At 41.7% G+C, this 20,632-nt stretch overlaps 1 protein-coding gene across 17 annotated transcripts in view; it reads left to right on the top strand.

Annotated features, from left to right (window-relative positions):
- The first annotated feature begins 6 nt into the window (after positions 1-6).
- Positions 7-20,632, top strand: part of MAPKAP1 (mitogen-activated protein kinase associated protein 1) — a 234,120-nt gene continuing 213,494 nt past the window's right edge. For 5 of the 17 annotated variants that reach the window (XM_010844070.1, XM_010844078.1, XM_010844075.1 and 2 more), the window contains exons 1-2: positions 7-158; positions 6,719-6,902. Coding sequence is in view for 2 of the 17 variants with exons in the window: in XM_010844079.1 (XP_010842381.1) it covers positions 338-391 (54 nt within the window). In the remaining 15 variants the exon portion in view is untranslated. The other 12 variants (XM_010844072.1, XM_010844081.1, XM_010844069.1 and 9 more) reach the window with 8 other exon arrangements.

The following is a 20,632-nucleotide window of genomic DNA, read 5'->3' as shown; positions in this document are numbered from 1 at the left end:
GGAAAGCGGCTGCTGAGCCGGCCGGGAGGAGCGCCAGTCCTTGAGGATTCCGAGAGTGCGGAGCTGGGGCAGGGACCGGGGGGCGCGGGGGAGCCGGGCCCTCCCCCCAGGAACGTGTCCCAGGGCCATCCCGGCCCGTAGTGTGGCAGCAGCTTCAGGTAAAGGTTGCCCCAGCCGCTAGCTCCATCGCTCACACCCCCGCCAGCCCACCGAAGGAGCCTGGCTTCCCTCCTCACTCCTCCGCGCTCGCCGCCTCCCGGCGGACAGCCTGTCTGGCCCTTGCCCCAGTATCCAGTGAGCATCCGTTTCCTGGCCCTTTCCAGAACTGAAGGCTGTTATGAATCTGACAGCTTGGGCGTGTGATTTGGGGGAGGAGAAGCTAGTGGACTCGGTAGTATTGGGGTTTGGGGAGGGTACTGTTGACTAACAGTTTCTGGTTCTACTCGGTGTCTTAATCTTCATAACATGAAAATCAGGTTTTTAAAAGCATTGCTTGTGCATTCCCTGTCTAACGCCCCTTATCTCCATTGCCCCAAAGGAGTAAAACGGCCTTGCAGAACTGTTTTTTTTATAGGCAGAGTGCTGCTGGAACTTCGATTCAGCCTTTTGTTTATGGGAGTGGCATAGAGTCTTCTAGATCTGTTGAAGGCTGGAAAAGAAAATATCACTGTAGTTTAAACAGAAGCATTACTTTAACCAGAGACCCAAAAGTTGACTCAGAGATTGGCACAATTTTCATTCTGAATGAAATGATTTTTGAAGCCTTATCACAATCCTTGGCACTGTGCAAAAGCATCATGTTGTTGTAAACCAAAAGCAGCAAAGTTCAAAACTTCCCCAGGTGTGAACAGTCAAATGGAGACAGGTGTTTACACACATCAGTTAAAGTCATGTCAACATTCTTCCTCTGTTTTGACAAGCAGAATGGGTGGATTCCTAATTTAAAGCGGCAGGGAAAGGAGGTACCATGTTCTATTCTTCATATTCTGTGAGTTCACACAAGATGCTTAGAAAATGCTGGAAGGGTTGTTGATAAAGGGTCGATACTTGTTTTCATCTTGTTCAATTTACACACTTGTAGGCTTGTTGGGGCCTGTGAGACTTGCTGGTGGCTCCTTTCCCATTCAGATTTATGCTCATATTTACTTTCATCTACTGTGATGCTGGAGGGTACTCAGATTCCTGGTCTGGTTTCTGATCTGGCTCCTGGCTAACTTTCCAGCTAAGCTTCAAAAGGCCTCTTACTCTGATTCTTTACTCTAGATAAGTAGGACCTGGAGTGGACTTTGTCCTTTCTTTTGTTGTTAGTACTTTCTGCCTAGATTTCTCCTTTTCTGTTTCCATCTGTTGGTGTTACCCAGGGCCCACCTGAAATTGGCCTTGCCTCAACCAATTCAGGACAACCTCAGCTAGAAATGGTTTCTTTTCTAGAATCCTTTAAATGCTCATTATACTATGGGTTTGGCCACAAAGTTTGTTTGGGTTTTCGTACCATCTTCCAGAAAAACCTGAACGAACTTTTGGGCCAACCCAGTTGATTCCCTTAGCAAACATTATTGAGTATGGATATATTCGAGGTCATCTGATGTGAACAGCTGACTCATTGCAAAAGTCCCTGATGCTGGGAAAGATTGAGGGCAGAAGGAGAAGAGAATGTCAGAGGAGGATGAGATGGCTTGGATGGCATCACTGATGCAGTGGACATGAACTTGGGCAAACTGTGGGTGATTGTGAGGGACTGAGAGGCCTGGCATGCTGCAGTTCTTAGGGTCGCAAAGAGTCAGACACAACTGGGTGACTGAAAAACAACAACATATGCCAGGTACCATGCTAGACAGTATAGGGATAAACAAGACTCGGTTCTTGCCTGCTCAGTTTAGTGAAAAAGATAAGGAAATAATTCTGACAGAGTGGTATGTACACTGGGTTGGAGTCCTTTCGGTGATTCAGTGGTGGTACAGGAGGGGAAGAGGTCATCCACTTTTGAGGCATGTGCGATGACCTGATAAGGCTTCACAATGTGGGGTAAACTGAGCTTTATTATTTATTATATTGGAGAAATTATGTTAGGTTTCTCTTTTTTAATTATTTTAACTTCAATTCACTGATTAGGAGGGCTCAGGATAAATTACACACCTGGTATGAGACGGAACGAGGATCCAAACCCACGTGTGTCTTTTGCCTATATCTGTGCCTTTTATGTGTTTTTTCTTTTCTCACACCATAGCTCTCTGTATGCAAATACATACTGAAGCAACTATTCAGAGAAGAAAATATGTGTCAAAATGAATGGTGCAGATAGTTCTTTAAATGTAGTGAAGACCGTAATCTTCCAAGGCAAGATGGTAGTATGTGGGTCAGCTCAGCTTTGAATATCAGTGGACCAGACATTCTGTAGAGAATAGCCATGGACTCTGACTTCAATTCTTGGTCCCTCCTCTTAATAGCTATGTGACCTTTGGCAAGTTTCTTAATTCTTAGCATTATTTCTTTCAAGTATAGTTTGGGATAGAGACTGATACAGACTTCACGGAGTAATGTGAGCTGATACGGATAAACTGCCTGGATGTGGCAAGGTTCCCTAAGATGGTAGCTGTTAAGATGTAAAGGTGCAGTGCCTGAGGCATGGTTTTAGAGTAGTGAGTAGACCAGCCTGAATAAAGCAAGCCGTTGCTTCCTTGGGGGGCGGGGTGTGTTAGTCCCTCAGTTGTGTATGACTCTCTGTGACCCCATGGACTGTAGTCCACCAGGCTTCTCTGTCCATGGAATTCTCCAGCAAGAATACTGGAGTGGGTTGCCTTTCCCTTCTCCAGGGCATATGCCCGACCCAGGGATCCAACATGGGTCTCCTGCATTAGCAGGTGGATTCTTTACTGTCTGAGCCACTGGGGAATACTGGGCAGTAAAGTTGGAGGGCCAGTACAGGGTCAGAGTCAGGGCTTGTATGTCAAGCAAGAGAGGTCAGTTCCAGTTTCTGCTCATAACCTTTCTTGTTAATAAATACCTTGAATATCTATGATTTATTCAGCAGTGCCAGGGAAAATGTTAGACCCAGAGACGCAAAAAGGAATATAACCAGGTCCCCACCCTGAGGGTGTTTCCTTTCCCATGGGGGAGGGGTGTGTGTGTGTGTGTGTGTGTGTGTGTCGTGTGCGCGCGCGCAGGTGAATTGTAGTAAAGCATTGTAGGTACTAAGATAGCAATCCCCACAAGGTACTGTGGAGCACAGAGGAAGAAGCACTGGTAATGGTAGCTCGGGAGCACTTAACTGTGTACCAGCATTATGTTAAATGCATTAACTCATTTATTCCTCTACAGGATGTATTATAAGTATTTTGATGTTACAGATGAGGAAACTAGAGCACAGAGAGGTTAAATGAATTCCTTTAGTTTATGGAGTTGATGGAGGTGAGAGTAGAGGGGATTATCTGCTAGACTTTGGTAACTCTCCTTTTTAGAACTATGTCACATTCTTTCTTCTTTATGATGTGCATGGCTTCAAAGAAGAGTCAGCCCTTGAGCCCTAGCTTCAGTGTGCTTGTCACTGCGCTGGGCAATAGGAATAATGGGGAATGAACACGATTGCTACAACTCAAGGAGCTCATTACCTTATCTGTCATGTTTGGTATATATATTTAAGTGGGATGTCTATTTTGCTTGTTGACTCATAACTGAAGACTTTAGAAACTGTTGCAGTTCAGTGGATTGTATGTGCTTCATCTGAGAGAATTAGCTGTAAATCTGTTACTCAGATTGTTGTTGTTCAGTCACTCAGTCGTGTCTGACTCTTTGTGACCCCATGAATGGCAGCACATCAGGCTTTCCTGTCCTTTACTATCTTTTGGAGTTTGCTCAAACTCATGTCCATGGAGTTAATGATGCCATCCAACCATGTCATCCTCTGTCACCCCCTTCTCCTCCTGCGCTCAATCTTTCCCAGCTTCAGGGTCTTTTCCAATGAGTCAGCTCTTTGCATCAGGTGGCCAAAGTATTGGAACTTCTGCATCAGTCCTTCCAATAAATATTCAGAGATGATTTCCTTTAGGATTGACTGATTTGATTTTCTTGCAGTTCAAGGGACTCACAAGAGTCTTCTCCAGCACCACAGTTCAAAAGCATCAGTTCTTTGGCACTCAGCCTTCTTTATGGTCCCTTCTCACATCCGCACTTGACTACTGGAAAAATCATAGCTTTGACTATATGAACCCTTGTCGGCAAAATGACGTCTCTACTTTTTAATACACTATCTAGGTTTGTCATAACTTTCCTTCTAAGGAGCAAGCGCCTTTTAATTTCATGGTTGCAGTCACTATTCACAGTGATTTTAGAGCCCAAGAAGATAGAAGTCTGTCACTGTTCCCATTTTTTCCCCATCTATTTGCCATGAAGTGATGGGACTAGATGCCATGATCTTAGTTTTTTGAATGTTGAGTTTTAACTTGACCTTGTGTTTTCTGTGAGTTTGAAGTTTTTCAGAAGTTTTGACCTCAAAGATAGCACATTTCAGCTTGTGTTAAATTTAAAATAACTGAGTGCTTATAGTCATTGTTAGATGTTTTTGTGTACCTTATTTTCTTCAATCTGCATGATTCTGTGGATTTGTTAATTTAGTTCTCTCTCTCTTTTTTTTTTTTTTCCTAAATTTTTATTTGTTATTTATTTTTGGCTGAGCTGGGTGTTTGTTGCTGCACGGACTTTCTTCAGTTTCATGAGGGGGTCTCCTCTCTACTTGTGATGCTCAGGCTTCTCATTGTGGTGGCTTCTCCAGAACATGGGAGAACATGGGCTCCAGAGTGCTTGGACTCAGTAGTTGTGGCTCACGGGCCTAGTAGCTTTGCGGTATGTGGAATCTCCCTGACCAGGGATCAAACCCGGGGATCAAACCCGTGTTTCCTGCATTGGCAGGCAGATTTCAACTACTGGTCCACCAGGGAAGTCTTAGTTCTCTTTTGAACTCTGCCTCAGGAGTCTCCAAATCAGATGCCCATGATGTAACAGAAAGAGTAGGACAGACCTTGTGAACTGGAGGGCACGTGACCAGTCTAAAAGCAGCAGTCACTACTCAGCTCCAATCGCTTGTCACTGTGTGAGGAAGTGAGCCCAGTGTCCCTAGATCTTCCAGTTGTTTTCAAGAGGGCTGCTGGAAGTCTGAATTTTAATGTATTTAGTTTTAAAAAATTTGCGTTAAAAAAATACCATGTAGATCAAAACACATTTGTGGGCTGTGTACAGTCTTAGGCTGCCTGATTGTGAATCCTGACCTACCTGCTCACTGACATTTTGGTACCCACTGTTCAAAGCAGGAGGTCCAACACAATTGTGATCATTGATCAGAAATTTACTGGTAAATTGCTGGAGTGAGGGGGTGTTGTATTGGAGTCATACTGATACCTGGGAAAGTGGCAGGGTGAGTGCTTTTATTGTATAATCAGGCTAAATGAGGGATGGGGTTTGGATGAGATGATGATCTTGTAGTATTTTTGTGCCCTTAGCACTTTAAATGCTACCAAGTCTCCCGTCTCTTTTGGTCCTCTCCATAGTACATGAAGTGAACAAGGCAGGGTGGTTATCATAACCTCTGGAGATGAAGAAATTGGTGCCCAGTGATTTACAGTTTAGTAGGAAGTGCACTTGACTGAGAGGGACTTGAATTCTGAACGCTGGTATGCCAGCGTTTTGATTTTGGTCAAGTCAAAAATCCTTGTATCTTTTTTCTCATCTGGATAATAATGAGGGAGCTCAATTGAAGTCTTGGTGAGGTCTTTTCAGGATGCTAAGCTTTCTGATTCTAATTGACATGCTTAAAGCTGCACAACTGATTACTGGCAGACCCCAGTGGAGAACAGTTCAAATCTAAAATGCTGCTTCTCTCTTGTTGGCAGGTAGGGAGCCACTGTTGAGCTTTTCCCTCTGTTCTTTGTTCATTACTTCTGGGAAAGGACCTTGACAGGCCAGGCACTCCCCACATGCATAGAGTGCTTTGTTGACTCTATATACACAAAATTGGAAGGAGGCAGAGAGACACCCAGCCTAGTGAGAGAAATATGGTCAGGGAGCTCCCAGCTCAAGAGTTTAATTTATTTTTATTTTAATACCCAGCTTCCACAAAGTGAAAATTGAAGAAATATTTGTCTTCTAGATACTTGTTTTCATTCATATTCTATTATATAAGGAAATAACATAGAATATAAAAATGAAAAAAAATTCTGAGCAGTCATTCAAAATTTATTAACTCTAGTTGGCAGCAGCCTAGGTATATTGAGGAAATAGATTTAATATAGGAAGCACAAAATTTGGACCCAAAGAATAAAACAGTTTTAAGTAATTGAAAGTGAGAAAAATGGGAGCAGCCACTTCAACAACAAAACTTAAATTCTGGAAATAGCAAGAAGGTATTAGAATAACTAGTGGAATTAAATTATGGTAATCGCTTCTGAAAGAAATTGAATATTATGTCACACTTACCTCTAAATATATGCAGTGTTATAGTCATATCCTATACTTGAGTATACTTTTATGAATATGCTTTTATTATTGATGCTGTCAAAATGGACCAAATGTGTAAAACTTAAAAAAAAAAAATCACATTTTAGTTCCCTGTGGACTCATTTTAAGGTACTGTATTATAAATAAGTACTGTTTCAGCAGAGAAATTGGTAGAAAATGGTTTGAAGGGATGGTTTTCTTTTTAAACATAACTTTTTGATCTGTGCTTTAGTTGCTGACATACTGGAGGCTAACAAAGAGGAACTGAGATGCAGCCTTGAAACTTGAAGCAGAGTGAGCTGGGGCTTTGGAGTCACACTCACCTGGATGCGAATATTGGCTCTTTCATTTATTAGCTCTGTGACCCAGGCAGTACTGCCACTCTCACATGGTACGTGGGAGGTTGCACATGAGGAGTAAGTACCTCTACCATGATACTTTTGGAGGGATGTAGGTGCCGGCATAGGAGAAGGCAATGCCAACCCACTCCAGTACTCTTGCCTGGAAAATCCCATGGACGGAGGAGCCTGGTGAGCTGCAGTCCATGGGGTTGCGAGGAGTCGGACACAACTGAGCGACTTCACTTTCACTTTTCACTTTTATGCATTGGAGAAGGAAATGGCAACCCACTCCAGTGTTCTTGCCTGGAGAATCCCAGGGATGGCGGAGCCTGGTGGGCTGCCGTCTACGGGGTCACACAGAGTTGGACACGACTGAAGCGACTTAGTGGCAGCAGCAGGTACTAGCATTCAGGGGCACAAGCCATTCAGGTTAGTACAATGTAACAAGAAATGATTTTATGGAGTGGTTGTAAAGGAATGAGACTTATTTTCTTGTCTGGATCATGAAATTAGTCTTGTTAATTTCTAGTTGTGCTTTGTGAGTTAATGTGCCTATGAACCAAGCACTGTTGAGAAAAGGGTCTCAGTATGCTATTTTTAGGCTATTAAATGAATTGATCTGTTAAATCACAATAAACACCTCCAGTTGTTTATATTACCTTTTAGTGTGCCCATGACTGCCTTTTGAAGTTGTTAGAGCTAGGAGTATATTATGTATTCCCTGCCCCCATTTTACAAATGCTGAAACTGAAGCTTAGAGAAGTAAAGTGATTAAAGGTAGAGAGCTACTGATAATGGCAAAGCTGTGCTTTGAACCTTTGGTGTTTTGTTTTTTTTTTTAACTGTAAATACCACAGTGCTTTTTTCGCTCTTCCATGCTGCTCTAGATTTGAATATTGGAAATGGCCCTTGTTTTGGGAGGATCATCAAGTCAGTTTAAACTTACTGCCTGTAGAAAATTGTTGTTGATTATATTGTGGGAGTGTTTGGTTACAAGTGTACGCTTAAGATTTGAAGTTTAAAGATTTAACAGAACTCTAATAATACTCATTGCTGGCAGAGGTTGGTAGTGAGATGACCACTCATATTACCAGTGGGAATAAAAATTGGTAAAACTTTTCTGGCAAATGCTTTGGCAGTGTTATCACAAGCTTTTAAAGTCATATATGCCTTTTGAGTTTGTAATCCCATTACTAAGAATCTTTGTTAAAGAAATAATCAGAAATGTAGAAAAGTATTCATGTTCAAAGATGTTCACTGTGGAAGTATTTATAATAGCAAAAATTAGAAACAACTGTAGTATTCAAAAAAAAGATAAGAGAAATTTTGGAAAAAGCATGATTGAAAATACTGTACAAGCATTTTAGATGTTTTAGAAGAATTTTAGTGACATATTAATATGCTCATATAATATGAAGTGAAGAAAGGATATAAAACTATGTAAAGTATGATCTCAATATCAAATATATAAAGAGAAGAAACAGGTGGTGAGATTATAGGCCTTTATGCTTTTTCAGTTTTCCAGACTATTCTCTCATAAGCATAAATTGTTTTTCACTAAAAAAAATCCTTTTAGTTTAACTTGTAATTGAAAAATACAAGTACTTTTGCACATCATTTTGAAAGTTTTCCCTAATGCAGGTGATGTGAAGTTATAAATGGATTGTATTTTCAATAAGTTAGTTTTAACCTCAGTTGTTTAATGATTAAAATATGGTTTCATCTTTTTTTTTTTTTTTGGCTGTACCACACTGCTTCATGCAAGGTCTTAGTTCCCTGACTAGGATGAAATCCTTGCCCTCTGCAGTGGAAGCACAGAATCTTAACCACTGGGCTGCCAGGGAAGTCCCTGGGTTTCTGTATTTTGACATAAAGGATATTGAAGTTGCCAGGCTAGCCTCCTCTTCTGCCCTAAACTATCCTGAAAGAAGAGTCACATTTGTGTTGGTAGTTCCTGTGACCCAGTGCTCCCCTCACCTCTTCAGTGGCCAGTGGGACAGCAAGCAGCCATGTGGCAGCTGTCTTTCCTAGAGGGTACATGCCTGTCTCCATAAGGCTGGTTGTTGGCATATAGAACTTTTTTTGTGAGTTGAATATTTGTATCTTGGGAAGTGTGTTTTTGGTATGGAAAATTATAAGTATGAATTTCTATTTCACTTTTAAAAATTTTGTAGGAAAAAATTAAAGATCAAAGTTTGTTTGAATTTTAATTTTTCTGATAACAGTATTCAAGATGTATGAATATTAAAATGTCATGAAGAATTGTGCCTTTTACTCTTTTCTGATTATATACTTCATCATTGAAATTGCGGTAATTTCAGCATGTACAGTTAAGCATGATGTCTAGTTGTTGTTTTTTTTAATATGCATGGTAATTCTCCTAAATATAATATACAAAAGCATGCAGAAAATTTAACAAAGTATTTTAGCATATTTAAATTGGGAAAATACTAGGCAAGATGTTTCTTTTTGTAAACTGCTTCTGTCCAAAGCATTCTGTATATTATCAGAATGAAAAATGACAGCACTTTGTCATCTGTTCAGATTGATATTGCACTCTTTGCAGCGACAGCTGAAAAGGCCCACAGGTGCCATAGAAAGAGGTGACCATGTTGTCATATTTCATTTAGGCCTCCCTCTGCAAAGCCATAATTACCTAATTAGGTTGTTAATTAGGAGATTAGCATTTCACTGTATTGATAGAATGCTCTTTACCGGCGTGGGGCTAGATACAGATTTGTCTACCCTAATTTATAATCTCTGCCTTTTTTGTACTTATTTATTTGCTTAAGATCCTGATGTGGGGCAATTCAGTTTACCTGAGAAACAGTTTGTTTACAAGCTAATGAAGCTTTGATTGCTGGATTGAAGTTGCTGAGTTAAAATGTGAACAGAATTAAAAGGGTGGTCACATCCCCAAAATGATAATAAAAATTCCGAGTTAGTATAACTTGTGTTCTCATTAGCATAGGGAACAAACACATGAGAAGAACTGAAGTAGTTGGTAAGAAGTCCAAAATATAAAAAGTGTGAAATGTGATAGAGATTTATATATCCTAAACTAGGCAAAGGAAAGTAGTTATCTTTAATGACAAATCTCTGTCATTTATACTTGAGATATAAAACATGTTAAGTATTTTTAGTGTATTTCAGAAGCTGAAGCTTAGTTGATGTAGTAGTGTTAGTTGCTCAGTCGTGTCCGATTCTTTGCGACCCCAGGGACTGTAGCCAGCTAGGCTCCTCTGTCCATGGAATTCTCCAGGCAAGAATAATGGAGTGGGGTGGCCATTTCCTTCTCCAAGTTGATGACTTCAGAACAAACATATTCAGTCTTCAGACTGCCTTAGATAATCACCATGCAGGTTTATTTCGTTTGTACCTGCTGATCATTTGTCTGTGCTTGGAACATTCTCTTCCCTTAGTCTGTGCAGTCCTGAGTGCTTATGGAATTCGAAGTATTTCACAGTAACCTTCACTTGGTCAGCTATTTGGAGTAAGCTGTGTTTCTTTTAAGTGTGTGGACATTGTTTTTGCGTGGAGGGTAGAAGAGGGCTGGTTAAAAAAGTATCCACTTGTTTTTACTCCAGTGCATGATTTGACCGTAATGTTTGCAATTTGCATTACATGTACCTTTATCACTCTTTCCAGTTAAGGAGATTTAAGCTCTAAAACAAAACTGTTAGGAGCACTGTTCCCACTGAGGAGGTGGTAGTTTTCCTCCTTTTGATTGTGTTTGGTATTAGCTGTTTAAGTTGTAGAAAATGTGTGTGTGCTTAAGCCCTTTTCCCCCATAGTGATTATGAAAAATTGCATTTGATTGTATCTGTAATTTTCTTCAAAATAAAAAAAAATTGAAAGATATTGTTATATGAAGAAAATATATGTGAAATCTTCCATGTAGTTAGTTAAGCTTTCTGCTTAATTGTAGTCATTCATTTATTCAGTCAGCATTTGTCAAATATGTATTAGGCACTAGTCCTAAGTCTGGGAATCGAGCAATGAAGACTACAGGCACAGACCCAGTGCTTGGTGGGAATTGTAGTCCAGTAATGGAAGCCCAGCATAGTTTGAGAAGTACAACTTGTGTTAGAGTAATGAAGGGAAGGTGAGTAGGGAGTTGTACAATGCTGGACTTAATAAGGTCAGACCTTCCTGGAATAGGCAGGTGCTGTCGAAATTGAGATCTGAAGGGTGAAGGAGAAAGTGATATTTAAGGCAGGTGAAAGGAGAGAAAAAACTGTTCAAAAGCTGGAAGAATGCTGACAGTTGAGTATGGCTAGTGTAGAAAGAACAGAGGTGATAAATGGAAGATGGGGCAGAAGAGGCAGCAAGTTCAGTTATATTAAAGAGTTTGGGAAGTTATTGGGCTTCCCTGGTGGCTCAGTGGTGAAGAACTCACCTGCCAACGTAGGAGATGTGGGTTCCATCCCTGGGTCAGGAAGATCCCCTGGAGAAGGAAGTGGCACCCACTCCAGTATCCTTGCCTGAGAAATCCCATGGACACAAGGAGCCTGGCGGGCTACAGTCCACGGGGTCGCAGAGTCCGACATGACTGAAGTGACTTAGCATGCAAGCATCAAATAGAGAAGAGGTCCGTGAGCCTTATTATCCAACATGACCCCAAAATATACAGTACTAGCCATTAGTTATCTTTTTTGGTGAATTGGAGAGAATACTAGTATTTGAGTGTTACAGTTGGGCCTTGCATTGTGACAGTAGCTTTGTGAGATATGGGATAATGTCTTACTGAGGTCCAGAGGTATTGTGATTGCACAGTTTTCTCAGCTACTGTCTGGTGAATTGGGAGCACACAGAATCTTTCCAAGCCTTTGTGTCATCTGTCATGCGATGTTGTCATCCTTGTTGTGTCCCCTTCCCTTTGTTTATTTCAAAATGGAGAGAATTCAGTCCCCGCCACAACCCCGGCAAAGGACCAGTAGCTCAGTAGGTTGCTGACCAAGGCATCCTATTAACCTTGTGGCTTCCAGACCCAGCTCTGGGGTGGATTAAAGCAACGTCTGGTGCTTCAGTAGGAGAAGCTGCTCAGTGCAGGTGTTCGTTTGCTTCAGCAAAGTTACAAGCGCTCTAGGCTTTAATCTCCCTCAATTAGAACTGTAGCTTGGCTACCTTCTCACAAGGTCACCGATGTATATGGGAGTTCTCCTCCTTTCCCCAGGGGAAAAGTCTTGGCATCTCTGACTTTCGGGGGAGGAATTCGATATCTCATTGATATAATCAACTTGTATTGCAAATTGTTTTAATTTTTTATGGTTACTGTTTCCAGTACTGTTCAATTTACTGATTTGTTGGTGTGTTTGTGATGGAATCATCTGAACTAGAAGAAATTCTGGAGGGCAGCATGGATTCTAGCCTTTCTGTGTTTCTATCCCAACCCCTTTAAAATTGAGATGTAATTCATGTATCATAAAGTTTACTCTTTTAAAAGTGTACACTTTAACAGTTTATCACCCCTAAAGAAACCCCATACCCATTAGCAGTCACTCCTTCTTCCCTCCACCAACCACTGGCAACCATTAATTTACTTTGTGTCTCTATGGATTTGCCTATTCTGAACCTTTTGAACAGAAATGGAATCACACAATATGTGGCCTTTTGTGTCTGGCTTCTTTTATTTAGCATAGTTTTATTGTTCATCCATATTGTAGTATATATCAGTACTTCATTTGTTTTTATTGCTGAATAATATTCCATTGTACAAAAGTACCACATTTTGCCTATCCATTCATCAGTTGATAGAGATTTGGGTTGTTTCCACTTTGGGGCTATTATGAATAATACTGCTGTGAACATTCCTGTACAAGTTTTTGTGTGAGCATATGTTTTCATTTCTATTGGTATATTACCTTGGAGTGGATTGGGTAGGCTGCAGTCCATGGGGTCGCTAGGAGTCGGACATGACTGAGCAACTTCACTTTCACTTTCATGCATTGGAGAAGGAAATGGCAACCCACTCCAGTGTTCTTGCCTGGAGAACCCCAGGGATAGGGGAGCCTGGTGGGCTGCCGTCTCTGGGGTCGCACAGAGTCAGACACGACTGAAGCGACTTAGCAGCAGCAGCAGCATGGTAACTCTGTTTTAACTGAGAAACTGCCAAATTGTTTCCAAAGGTGGCTACACCATTTTATATTCCTACCAGCAGTGTACGAGATCTGCCGTGTTTCTGCTGCTGCTTTCTTCAGGCTCTGTTACTCTGGCCTGGGCTGTAAGCAACCCTAGGCATTCCATGAGCCCTTGTGTCTTGTTAAATGGGAAAATTTCCAGTTTAATGACAACCACTTTCATTCTACAAGCATATGTATACAAGGCCTTATATTAGGCATTAGTGACAGGAAGTCAAGTAAGGACTTCTAGTCCTTTCTTCTCAAGGACTGCACAATCCTTATTGTAACTTCTTACTAGGAAATGCAGGGAGAGGGAAAAACCAGTGAAGGAAGGAGTACAGTTGACCCTTGAACAACGTGGGTTGGAACAGCACTGGTCCACTTACATGTGGATTTTTTTTTTTTCCCAGTAAATACAGTATGACTGGATCTGCAGTTGGTTGTATTTGTGGATGTGGAACCATGGATATGGAGGAGGGAGGGCCAACAATGGGACTTGAACATCCACAGGTTTTAGTATCTGCAGCGGTCCTGTAAACAATCCCCCAAGAATACTGAGGGGCGACTGTAACCACTTAGACGTTTGTGAGTTTCCACAGTATTGATCCTAACTTTAGAATCTATGCAAAGGTTGAGTTGATTTTTGGAGATTCTGGGGTTTCCTTTTCTTGGCTTATCCTTTAAAAACAGTCAGTCATCCTTCTGTATTTGTGGGGTATCGGTTCCCAGGACTGAGGTATTCCCTCGTCCCTGGTTCCCGGGTATTCCCAAGGATACCAAAATTCACAGATGGCTCACGTCCCTCACATGAAATGACATAGTGAAATTGCCTTGCATATCCTGGATTCTGAGTCTGTGGATTCAACCAACCAACCAAATTAAACATACAGTTGGTTGAATCTGCAGATGCCGAACCAGCATATACAGAGAGAGGAGGACTGTCTTGCTGTTGTTGGGTTTTATCCTAGGTTACTGTTCGTTTCCTCCTTGCATATTTTCCCTGGGTAAGCTCACGTCTGTGGCTTCATCTGCCATCTATATGTTGAAAAAAAATGTTAGTCGCTCAGTTATGTCTGACTCTTTGCAACCCCACGGACTGGAGTCTGCCAGGCTCCTCTGTTCATGGGATTCTCCAGGTAAGTACACTGAAGTGGGTTGCCATTTCCTCCTGCAGGGGATCTTCCTGACCCGGGGATCGAACCCAGGTCACCTGCATTGCAGGCAGATTCTTTACTCTCTGGCCCCCAGGGAAGCGTGTCTGGCAGATTTGCTCGGATCTTTGTCCTAGGCTTCAGGTTTGTCTGTCCTTTGTGCGTCATTATATGTTGTCCCAGACTTGCTCAGACTTTTCTCCTGGGCTCTCAGGTTTGCATCCTGATGGATCTCTGGGTAATCCCTAGACATCTCAAGCTAATTGTGTCTGAAACTTAGTTTCTCGTTTCCCTTCTCCCTGTTAAGCTCTTCCTACTTTTGAATTCACAGTTTGATTTGTTGGTGCTATCATGCAAGCTGTAAACTTTCCCCTTCTCCTTAACCCTGCATATCCTCTCAGTCACCAAGTTCTACCAATTTTATCTCCTAAATGTATATTTTTAACTACTTCTTAAATTCATAGGCCCGTTTTTCACTGCCTTACTTTGGATTTCATCATCTCTTCCCTGAGCTTTAGTCACAGCTTCATAACTAATCTTGTGTCTTGTCCATCAGGTTAATCTTCTATGCAGCTGCCTGAGCAGTCTCTCTGAAATGCTAATCTAATCAGCAACTTTGAACTCCATGTAATTCTCATTGCTAACTACAAGTTCTGTTTGTTATTTTAGTGCCTTGTCTCTTTGCCCTTTCTTCCAGCCGTTCAACTTGTCATCTTTGAGGATTCAGTTTAGACCAGGGAATAATAGCAATGATAATAGTAAACATTTGTATAGTACTTCCCATGGGCCAGGTGCTGCTATACACACGTTCAGTTCAGTTCAGTTCAGTTGCTCAGTCGTGTCCGACTCTTTGTGACCCCATGAACCGCAGCATGCCAGGCCTCCCTGTCCATCACCAACTCCTGGAGTTCACCCAAACCCATGTCCATTGAGTCAGTGATGCCATCCAACCATCTCATCCTCTGTCATCCCCTTTTCCTCCTGCTGTCAATGTTTCTTTTAGTCCTCACAACAATCCTATGAGATAGGCACCAAAATTGTTCCCGTTTGTAGATGAGGAAGTGAAGGCACGGACATTGTTAATTTCCCTAGGTCCCACAGTGGCTGAGTCCACATTTGAACCCAGGCAGTCTAGTCTGATGCTGTTAGTCTCTTATATGTACCTTTTCTCAACTTCGCGCGTTCCCTCCATTCCCACGACTCCAAAGATTAGTTATCCTCTCCCTGCTTCTGCCATGGCCTATGCATTGTTGTTCAGTGACTAAGTGGTGTTGAGTCTTTGCGACCCTATGGACTGCAGCACACCAGGCTTCCTGTCCTTCACTATCTCCTGGAGTTTGCTCAAACTCATGTCCACCGAGTCAATGATGCTGTGCATGGCCTGATGTTCATCTGCAGTTCATAGGGCAGATCCAGAGCATATTTTATTTTGAAGAGTTTTGATCAAGAAGCCAGCATGATAGACTATTTAATTGCCAGCTCCCTCTCACGCCTATTCTTAAGGTGACTAAATTGGAAGTCATCACTTCTGTTATCGTGATCTTAGTCATTTCTATGAAGCCTATTTTGAGTATCCAGTTTCATTTAGATATTGTTCCTTTGTGTTTCCGTGATACTTTGTTATATAGAATCCTCTAGCATTACTCTCATCCTTTATTGTGACCATTTACATACTTTTCTCCCTTGCTTGACTATAAGCCTCTTGGGGATAGGGACTATGCCTTACTACTTTATGCTCCTAATTTCCCAGCATGTAGTAGGTGTTCACTCTTGCTGAATTTCTTGAGTGAACAGGTAAATTTGACCCATATATAGATGAGTGAGGGAAGAGGATTAGGAGTGTGATGAAATGGACTTAAACTGGAAATTCAGGGTAGCATACAGTAGCTATTCAGAGCGAGGATTGTGAAGCCAGGCGACCTAGGTTTTATCTTGACTCTCCTCTCACTAGTTATGGGACCTTGGGCAAGTCTGTGCCTGCAGTTTACTAATGTTTAAAACAAATAGTAATGGAATCCACCTCTAGTAGTTTTGACAGTGATATATGTGCTTGCTAAATAAGCAGCCTTCTAGAGTCCAGAGAATTGCTTTACTTAAACTATATCTTGTGAAACCCTTGCACCTTAGCTGTGTAATAGTGAAGCCAGGCCTACCGCTGTTGTCCTCGAGCTTGATCCTTCTGGGGATGGTGGGGGTTTTTTTTGTATTTTTTAAAAGGTAATCTAGAAGGATATAAAAAATACCTGGCCAAATTAGTACAGTTTTATTAATAGCAGTAATTGTTGTGGTTCAGTCTCTCAGTTGTGTCCAACTTTTTGCGAACCCATGGACTGCAGCTTATCAGGCCTCCCTGTCCTTCACCAGCTCACGGATCTTGCCCAAACTCATGTCCATTGAGTCAGTGATGCCATCCAACCATCTCATCCTCTGTCGTTTCCTTCTTCTCCTGCCTTCAGTGTTTCCCAGCATCAGGGTCTTTTCTAAGGAGTCAACTCTTTGCATCAGGTGACCGAACTGTTGGAGCTTCAGCTTCAGCATCAGTCCTTCCAATGAATGTTCAGGGTTGATTTCCTTTAGAATTGACTGGTTTGATCTCCTACAGTAGTAACAGTTACCATTTATTGAAGTTTACCATTCAGATGAAAGTACAAAGCACCCTTCAAAGTCACAGAAAAATAGTTTGGGGATATCTGCTAGTATATTTTATGCTGTCCCTCGTTTATTAGGAGTTGAGTAAATGAATTTAGTAGTTGACAGCTTATTTTCCCTCCAGACAAATGTGGCTGAAACAGGAAAAGTCAATAATTTTGCATTTTGGATTTGAATAGAGTAAGTACCTGTAAGTATCCCTATGAGGTGGATGAATAGAACATAGATTATGGACATTTCACTGGTGAGGAAAGAGAGGCAGAGATGCCTAACTCACTTGAAGTCAATCCATAACTAGTCCTTGGGCAGGCAGTAACCTGGAATTCCAGATGTGTTTACTAACATGAACTCTTATAGTTCTAGGAACCAGTTTCCATACATAGTAACATTTTTTAAAAAAGATAGTGCTTACTCAAATTAGTCAGTTTGGTGTACCTTTGAGAGGGTTTGCTGCCAAAGCATTGATGCTATTAAAATCTTTGTCGAAAAAGGAATTCCTTGTACCTCTATCCTTAGAGTCTGAACCATGGCACAGCGATATATGGAAGATATGCAGTGAGGGAAAACAGCACAAAGCGAAAGCATACAAAACATTTTCCTTGAACTTTAGGTAAACTCCCAGTTACACCCTCCTCCTCTACTTTGTAACTGGAATAGAATTTGAGAGCTGAAAAGGCCGTTTTTACAGTTCAGCCTCCCCACTGAACAGATGAAAATAATAGACTAATGTGTGAAACTGGCTTAAAGAGTTTTAGAGAAATAACTTGTCCAAGGCCACGTAATTAGGTCCCTGGTAATTAGGGAATTGGAATTCAGGTTTCCTGAGTAATGCTTACAATAAACTATGTTGCTTCCCTCAATTGATGATGTGGTTAACCTGAGAGCCAGGTAAGTGGAAACATAACGATTGAATTCTACTTGGTTAAGCAAACTGCAGATATTGAGGAGACAATAAAAGGAAAATAAATCCTAGACTGTAGCAGGAGACCTATCTACTGAACCAGCACCATGGATAAGGGGCCCCCCCCTTTTTTTTTTTTTTTAAATCATGGTGCAACCCTTTGGGAACAAGAAAGATTTGTTTATTCCACACTGAGCCCTTACTGGGTGCCAGCCACTTTCTACTAGAAACTGGCAGCGCAGTGATGAATAAGACAGTCAGTGTGCATAAGGAGCTGAGAGTTTAGAAGAGAAAACCAACATGTAAACAGGTTATGATTATTTTTTAATTTATTGGCGGTGGTGGGTCTTTGTTGCTACACTCGGGCTTTCTCTAGTCGTAAGCAGAGGCTACCCTTCGTTGCAGGATGCAGGGCGTTTCATTGTGGTGGCTTCTCCTGCTGCAGAGCACAGGCTCTAAGCACGAGGGCTTCAGTAGCTGCCGCAGTGGTTGTGGCACACGGGCTTGGTTGCTCCATGGCATGTGGGATCTCCTTGGGCGGGGGATCGAACCAGTGTCCCTTGCATTGCAAGGTGGATTTTTAACCACTGGACCACAAGGGAAGCCCCAACAGATTATTATTTTTTTTAAAAATGTGATTGGTTCATTTGTTCATGCATTCATTCATTATTCCTTAATATAGTAGCCAGAGAGATACGTTTAGACTGTGAGCTAGATCGTATCACTGCTCACAGTCCTCTGGTGATTCTCCATTTTAACTGCATTAAGAGCAGAGTTCGTAGAATTGCCTGCAAGGCTCTACTTAGTTTGCCCAACTCTTCAGACTTTATCTTCTCCTACTTGCTCCCTTGCTGGACTAGTTGATCCTTCTTCAACAATGCCAGACATACTCACCCTGCTTGGCAGCACGCTTCCCTCAGAAATCCACATGGCTTGTTCTCTTATCTCCTTCAGGGGTTAACTCAAATGTCACCTTCTCTGTGAAGCATTCCTTGGCTACTTTATTTACGGTTGCAACCGTGGCTCCATCCACGTGGGATGCCCTGGCTCTCTGTGCATCTTTTCTCTGTAGCATTTCTCACTTATTGTGTAATTTAATTCTCTATTTTGTTTCTCGCCTTCATTAGAATGTGAACTCCATGAAGGCAGGACTTTGTCTGCTTTGGTTTCTGCTGTACTCTGCATCTAGAACATGCCTGACACTCAGGAGGCATTCAGTAAATGTTGAATGAATAAATTCAACGAACAGCACCTCCAACTAACAGGTAGTGTGCTGGGTTAATTATTTGGTAGAAGTAGTGACGAAGTGTAGTGCAGTGGGACCACGTGGGAGGAGCCTGCCTGGTCTGTGGGATTCTTTAGGGAGGTTTCCTTGGAGAACTGACCATTGAGCTGGATTTAGAAGAATGAATAGGAGGAGGGCAGGTGAAGTATAGGCAGTCTTCAGATCAAGTTATAAGTTTGGAGGAAAGCAACTTATCTTTCTTGGAGTAATTCAAGCTTTGGTCCTCCTTGGGGTAGGATAAAATTTCAGAAACCAGAAACTAGGAGTTGTACTTCTTTCTGTACCTTCAAAGGTGTGAGCATAGATTTTAGTAGCAAAGTTGTATATATATATATTAGTATAGTATTAGTATATGTATTAGTCTTGGTATTACTGAAACCATTCTGGGGGGGTTAGGGATTACTACAGATTTAGTGGCTTCAAACAACATGTCAATGTAAACCTTCTCAATGTCAGCATTATTAATATTGACATTTGCGGAGGTATAATACTTTGTTGAGGGTACTGTCCTGGGCATTGTGTGATGTTTAGCAGCATACTTGGCATCTACCTACTAGATGCTAATAGCACCCACCCCCAGTGTGACAACCAGAAATGTCCCTAGATCTTTGCTCTGAGGAGCAAAATTGCCTTCCAGTTGAGAACCACCACATTAGAACCACTGCATTACAGTTGGTGAGAGTCCAGGGATTTCTATCTTCAGTAACTACAAGTGATTGAGGGAGAGAGATTTATACCTTAATAGAGTAACCACATTTCTGAATCTAGAATTGAATCAGAGACTTCCTTAAACATGATATTCACATAGCTAACTGTATTGAAGGTAGAAATAAAGTGTTTTCAAAACAGTTTGGACCCTGGAGATTGGAGAAGGGTTCATACAAGATTAAATATTTGAGTTGGACTTAGAAGAAAGTTTGTATGGGAAGATAAGGGCACATCTCACACAAAGGAAGTATCATTACTGAAGGCAGGACTGTGTTCAAAATAGTCCTGGGAGTTGCATGCTAGGAAGAAAGGGCAGATGAATGAAACTGGGTTGTAAAGAGCCTTAAATGCTGTATGTGAAGGTAAAGGGGTTTAGGATGTTTTCCTGCCCTATATATTTTCATTTCTATTGTTGCATAACAAATTACCACAAACTTAGCAGCTTAAAACAACACAAATTTATTGTCTCTCAGTGTGTCAGGAGTCATGGCTTCAGCTGGGTTTCCTCATTTTTCCTTTTCCTTTTTTTTGGCCATACCAGGCAGTTGTGAGATTTCAGTTCCCTGATGAGGGATTGAACCTGAGTTCTCAGCAGTAGAATCATGGAGTCCTAACCTGTGGATCACCAGGGAGTTCCCTCAGCTGGGGTTTCTGCTGAGAATCTCAAAGGGATGAAATTAACTTGTCAGTGAATTCCAGCATAAGGTCCTCATTTCCTTGTTACCCTTGGCTGGGAGCACTCTCAGCTCCTAGAGGCTGCTCTCAGATTCTTGCCTTGCCTATTTCCATAACGTGGCTGTTTGCTTTTTCAGTGCTGGCAGGGAAATCTCCAAATTCAAATCTCTGTCCTCAGTTGCTTAGTGTGAAGTCTTAGCTAACAGAAAGTACTCAAGGGAATGACTCTTCCATCACCTATGTGGTACTTTGTTGGCTGGAAGCAAGTCAGGTTCCACTCAGACTCAAGGGGAGGGAATAACACAAAGGCCTAG

Source organism: Bison bison, unplaced genomic scaffold (genome assembly GCF_000754665.1).
Source record: "Bison bison bison isolate TAMUID 2011002044 unplaced genomic scaffold, Bison_UMD1.0 scf7180017864193, whole genome shotgun sequence".
NCBI classification, from domain to species: Eukaryota; Metazoa; Chordata; class Mammalia; order Artiodactyla; family Bovidae; genus Bison; species Bison bison.
Note: the sequence above shows the minus strand (reverse complement) of the source record. Positions and strands in the feature narration are given on the sequence as shown.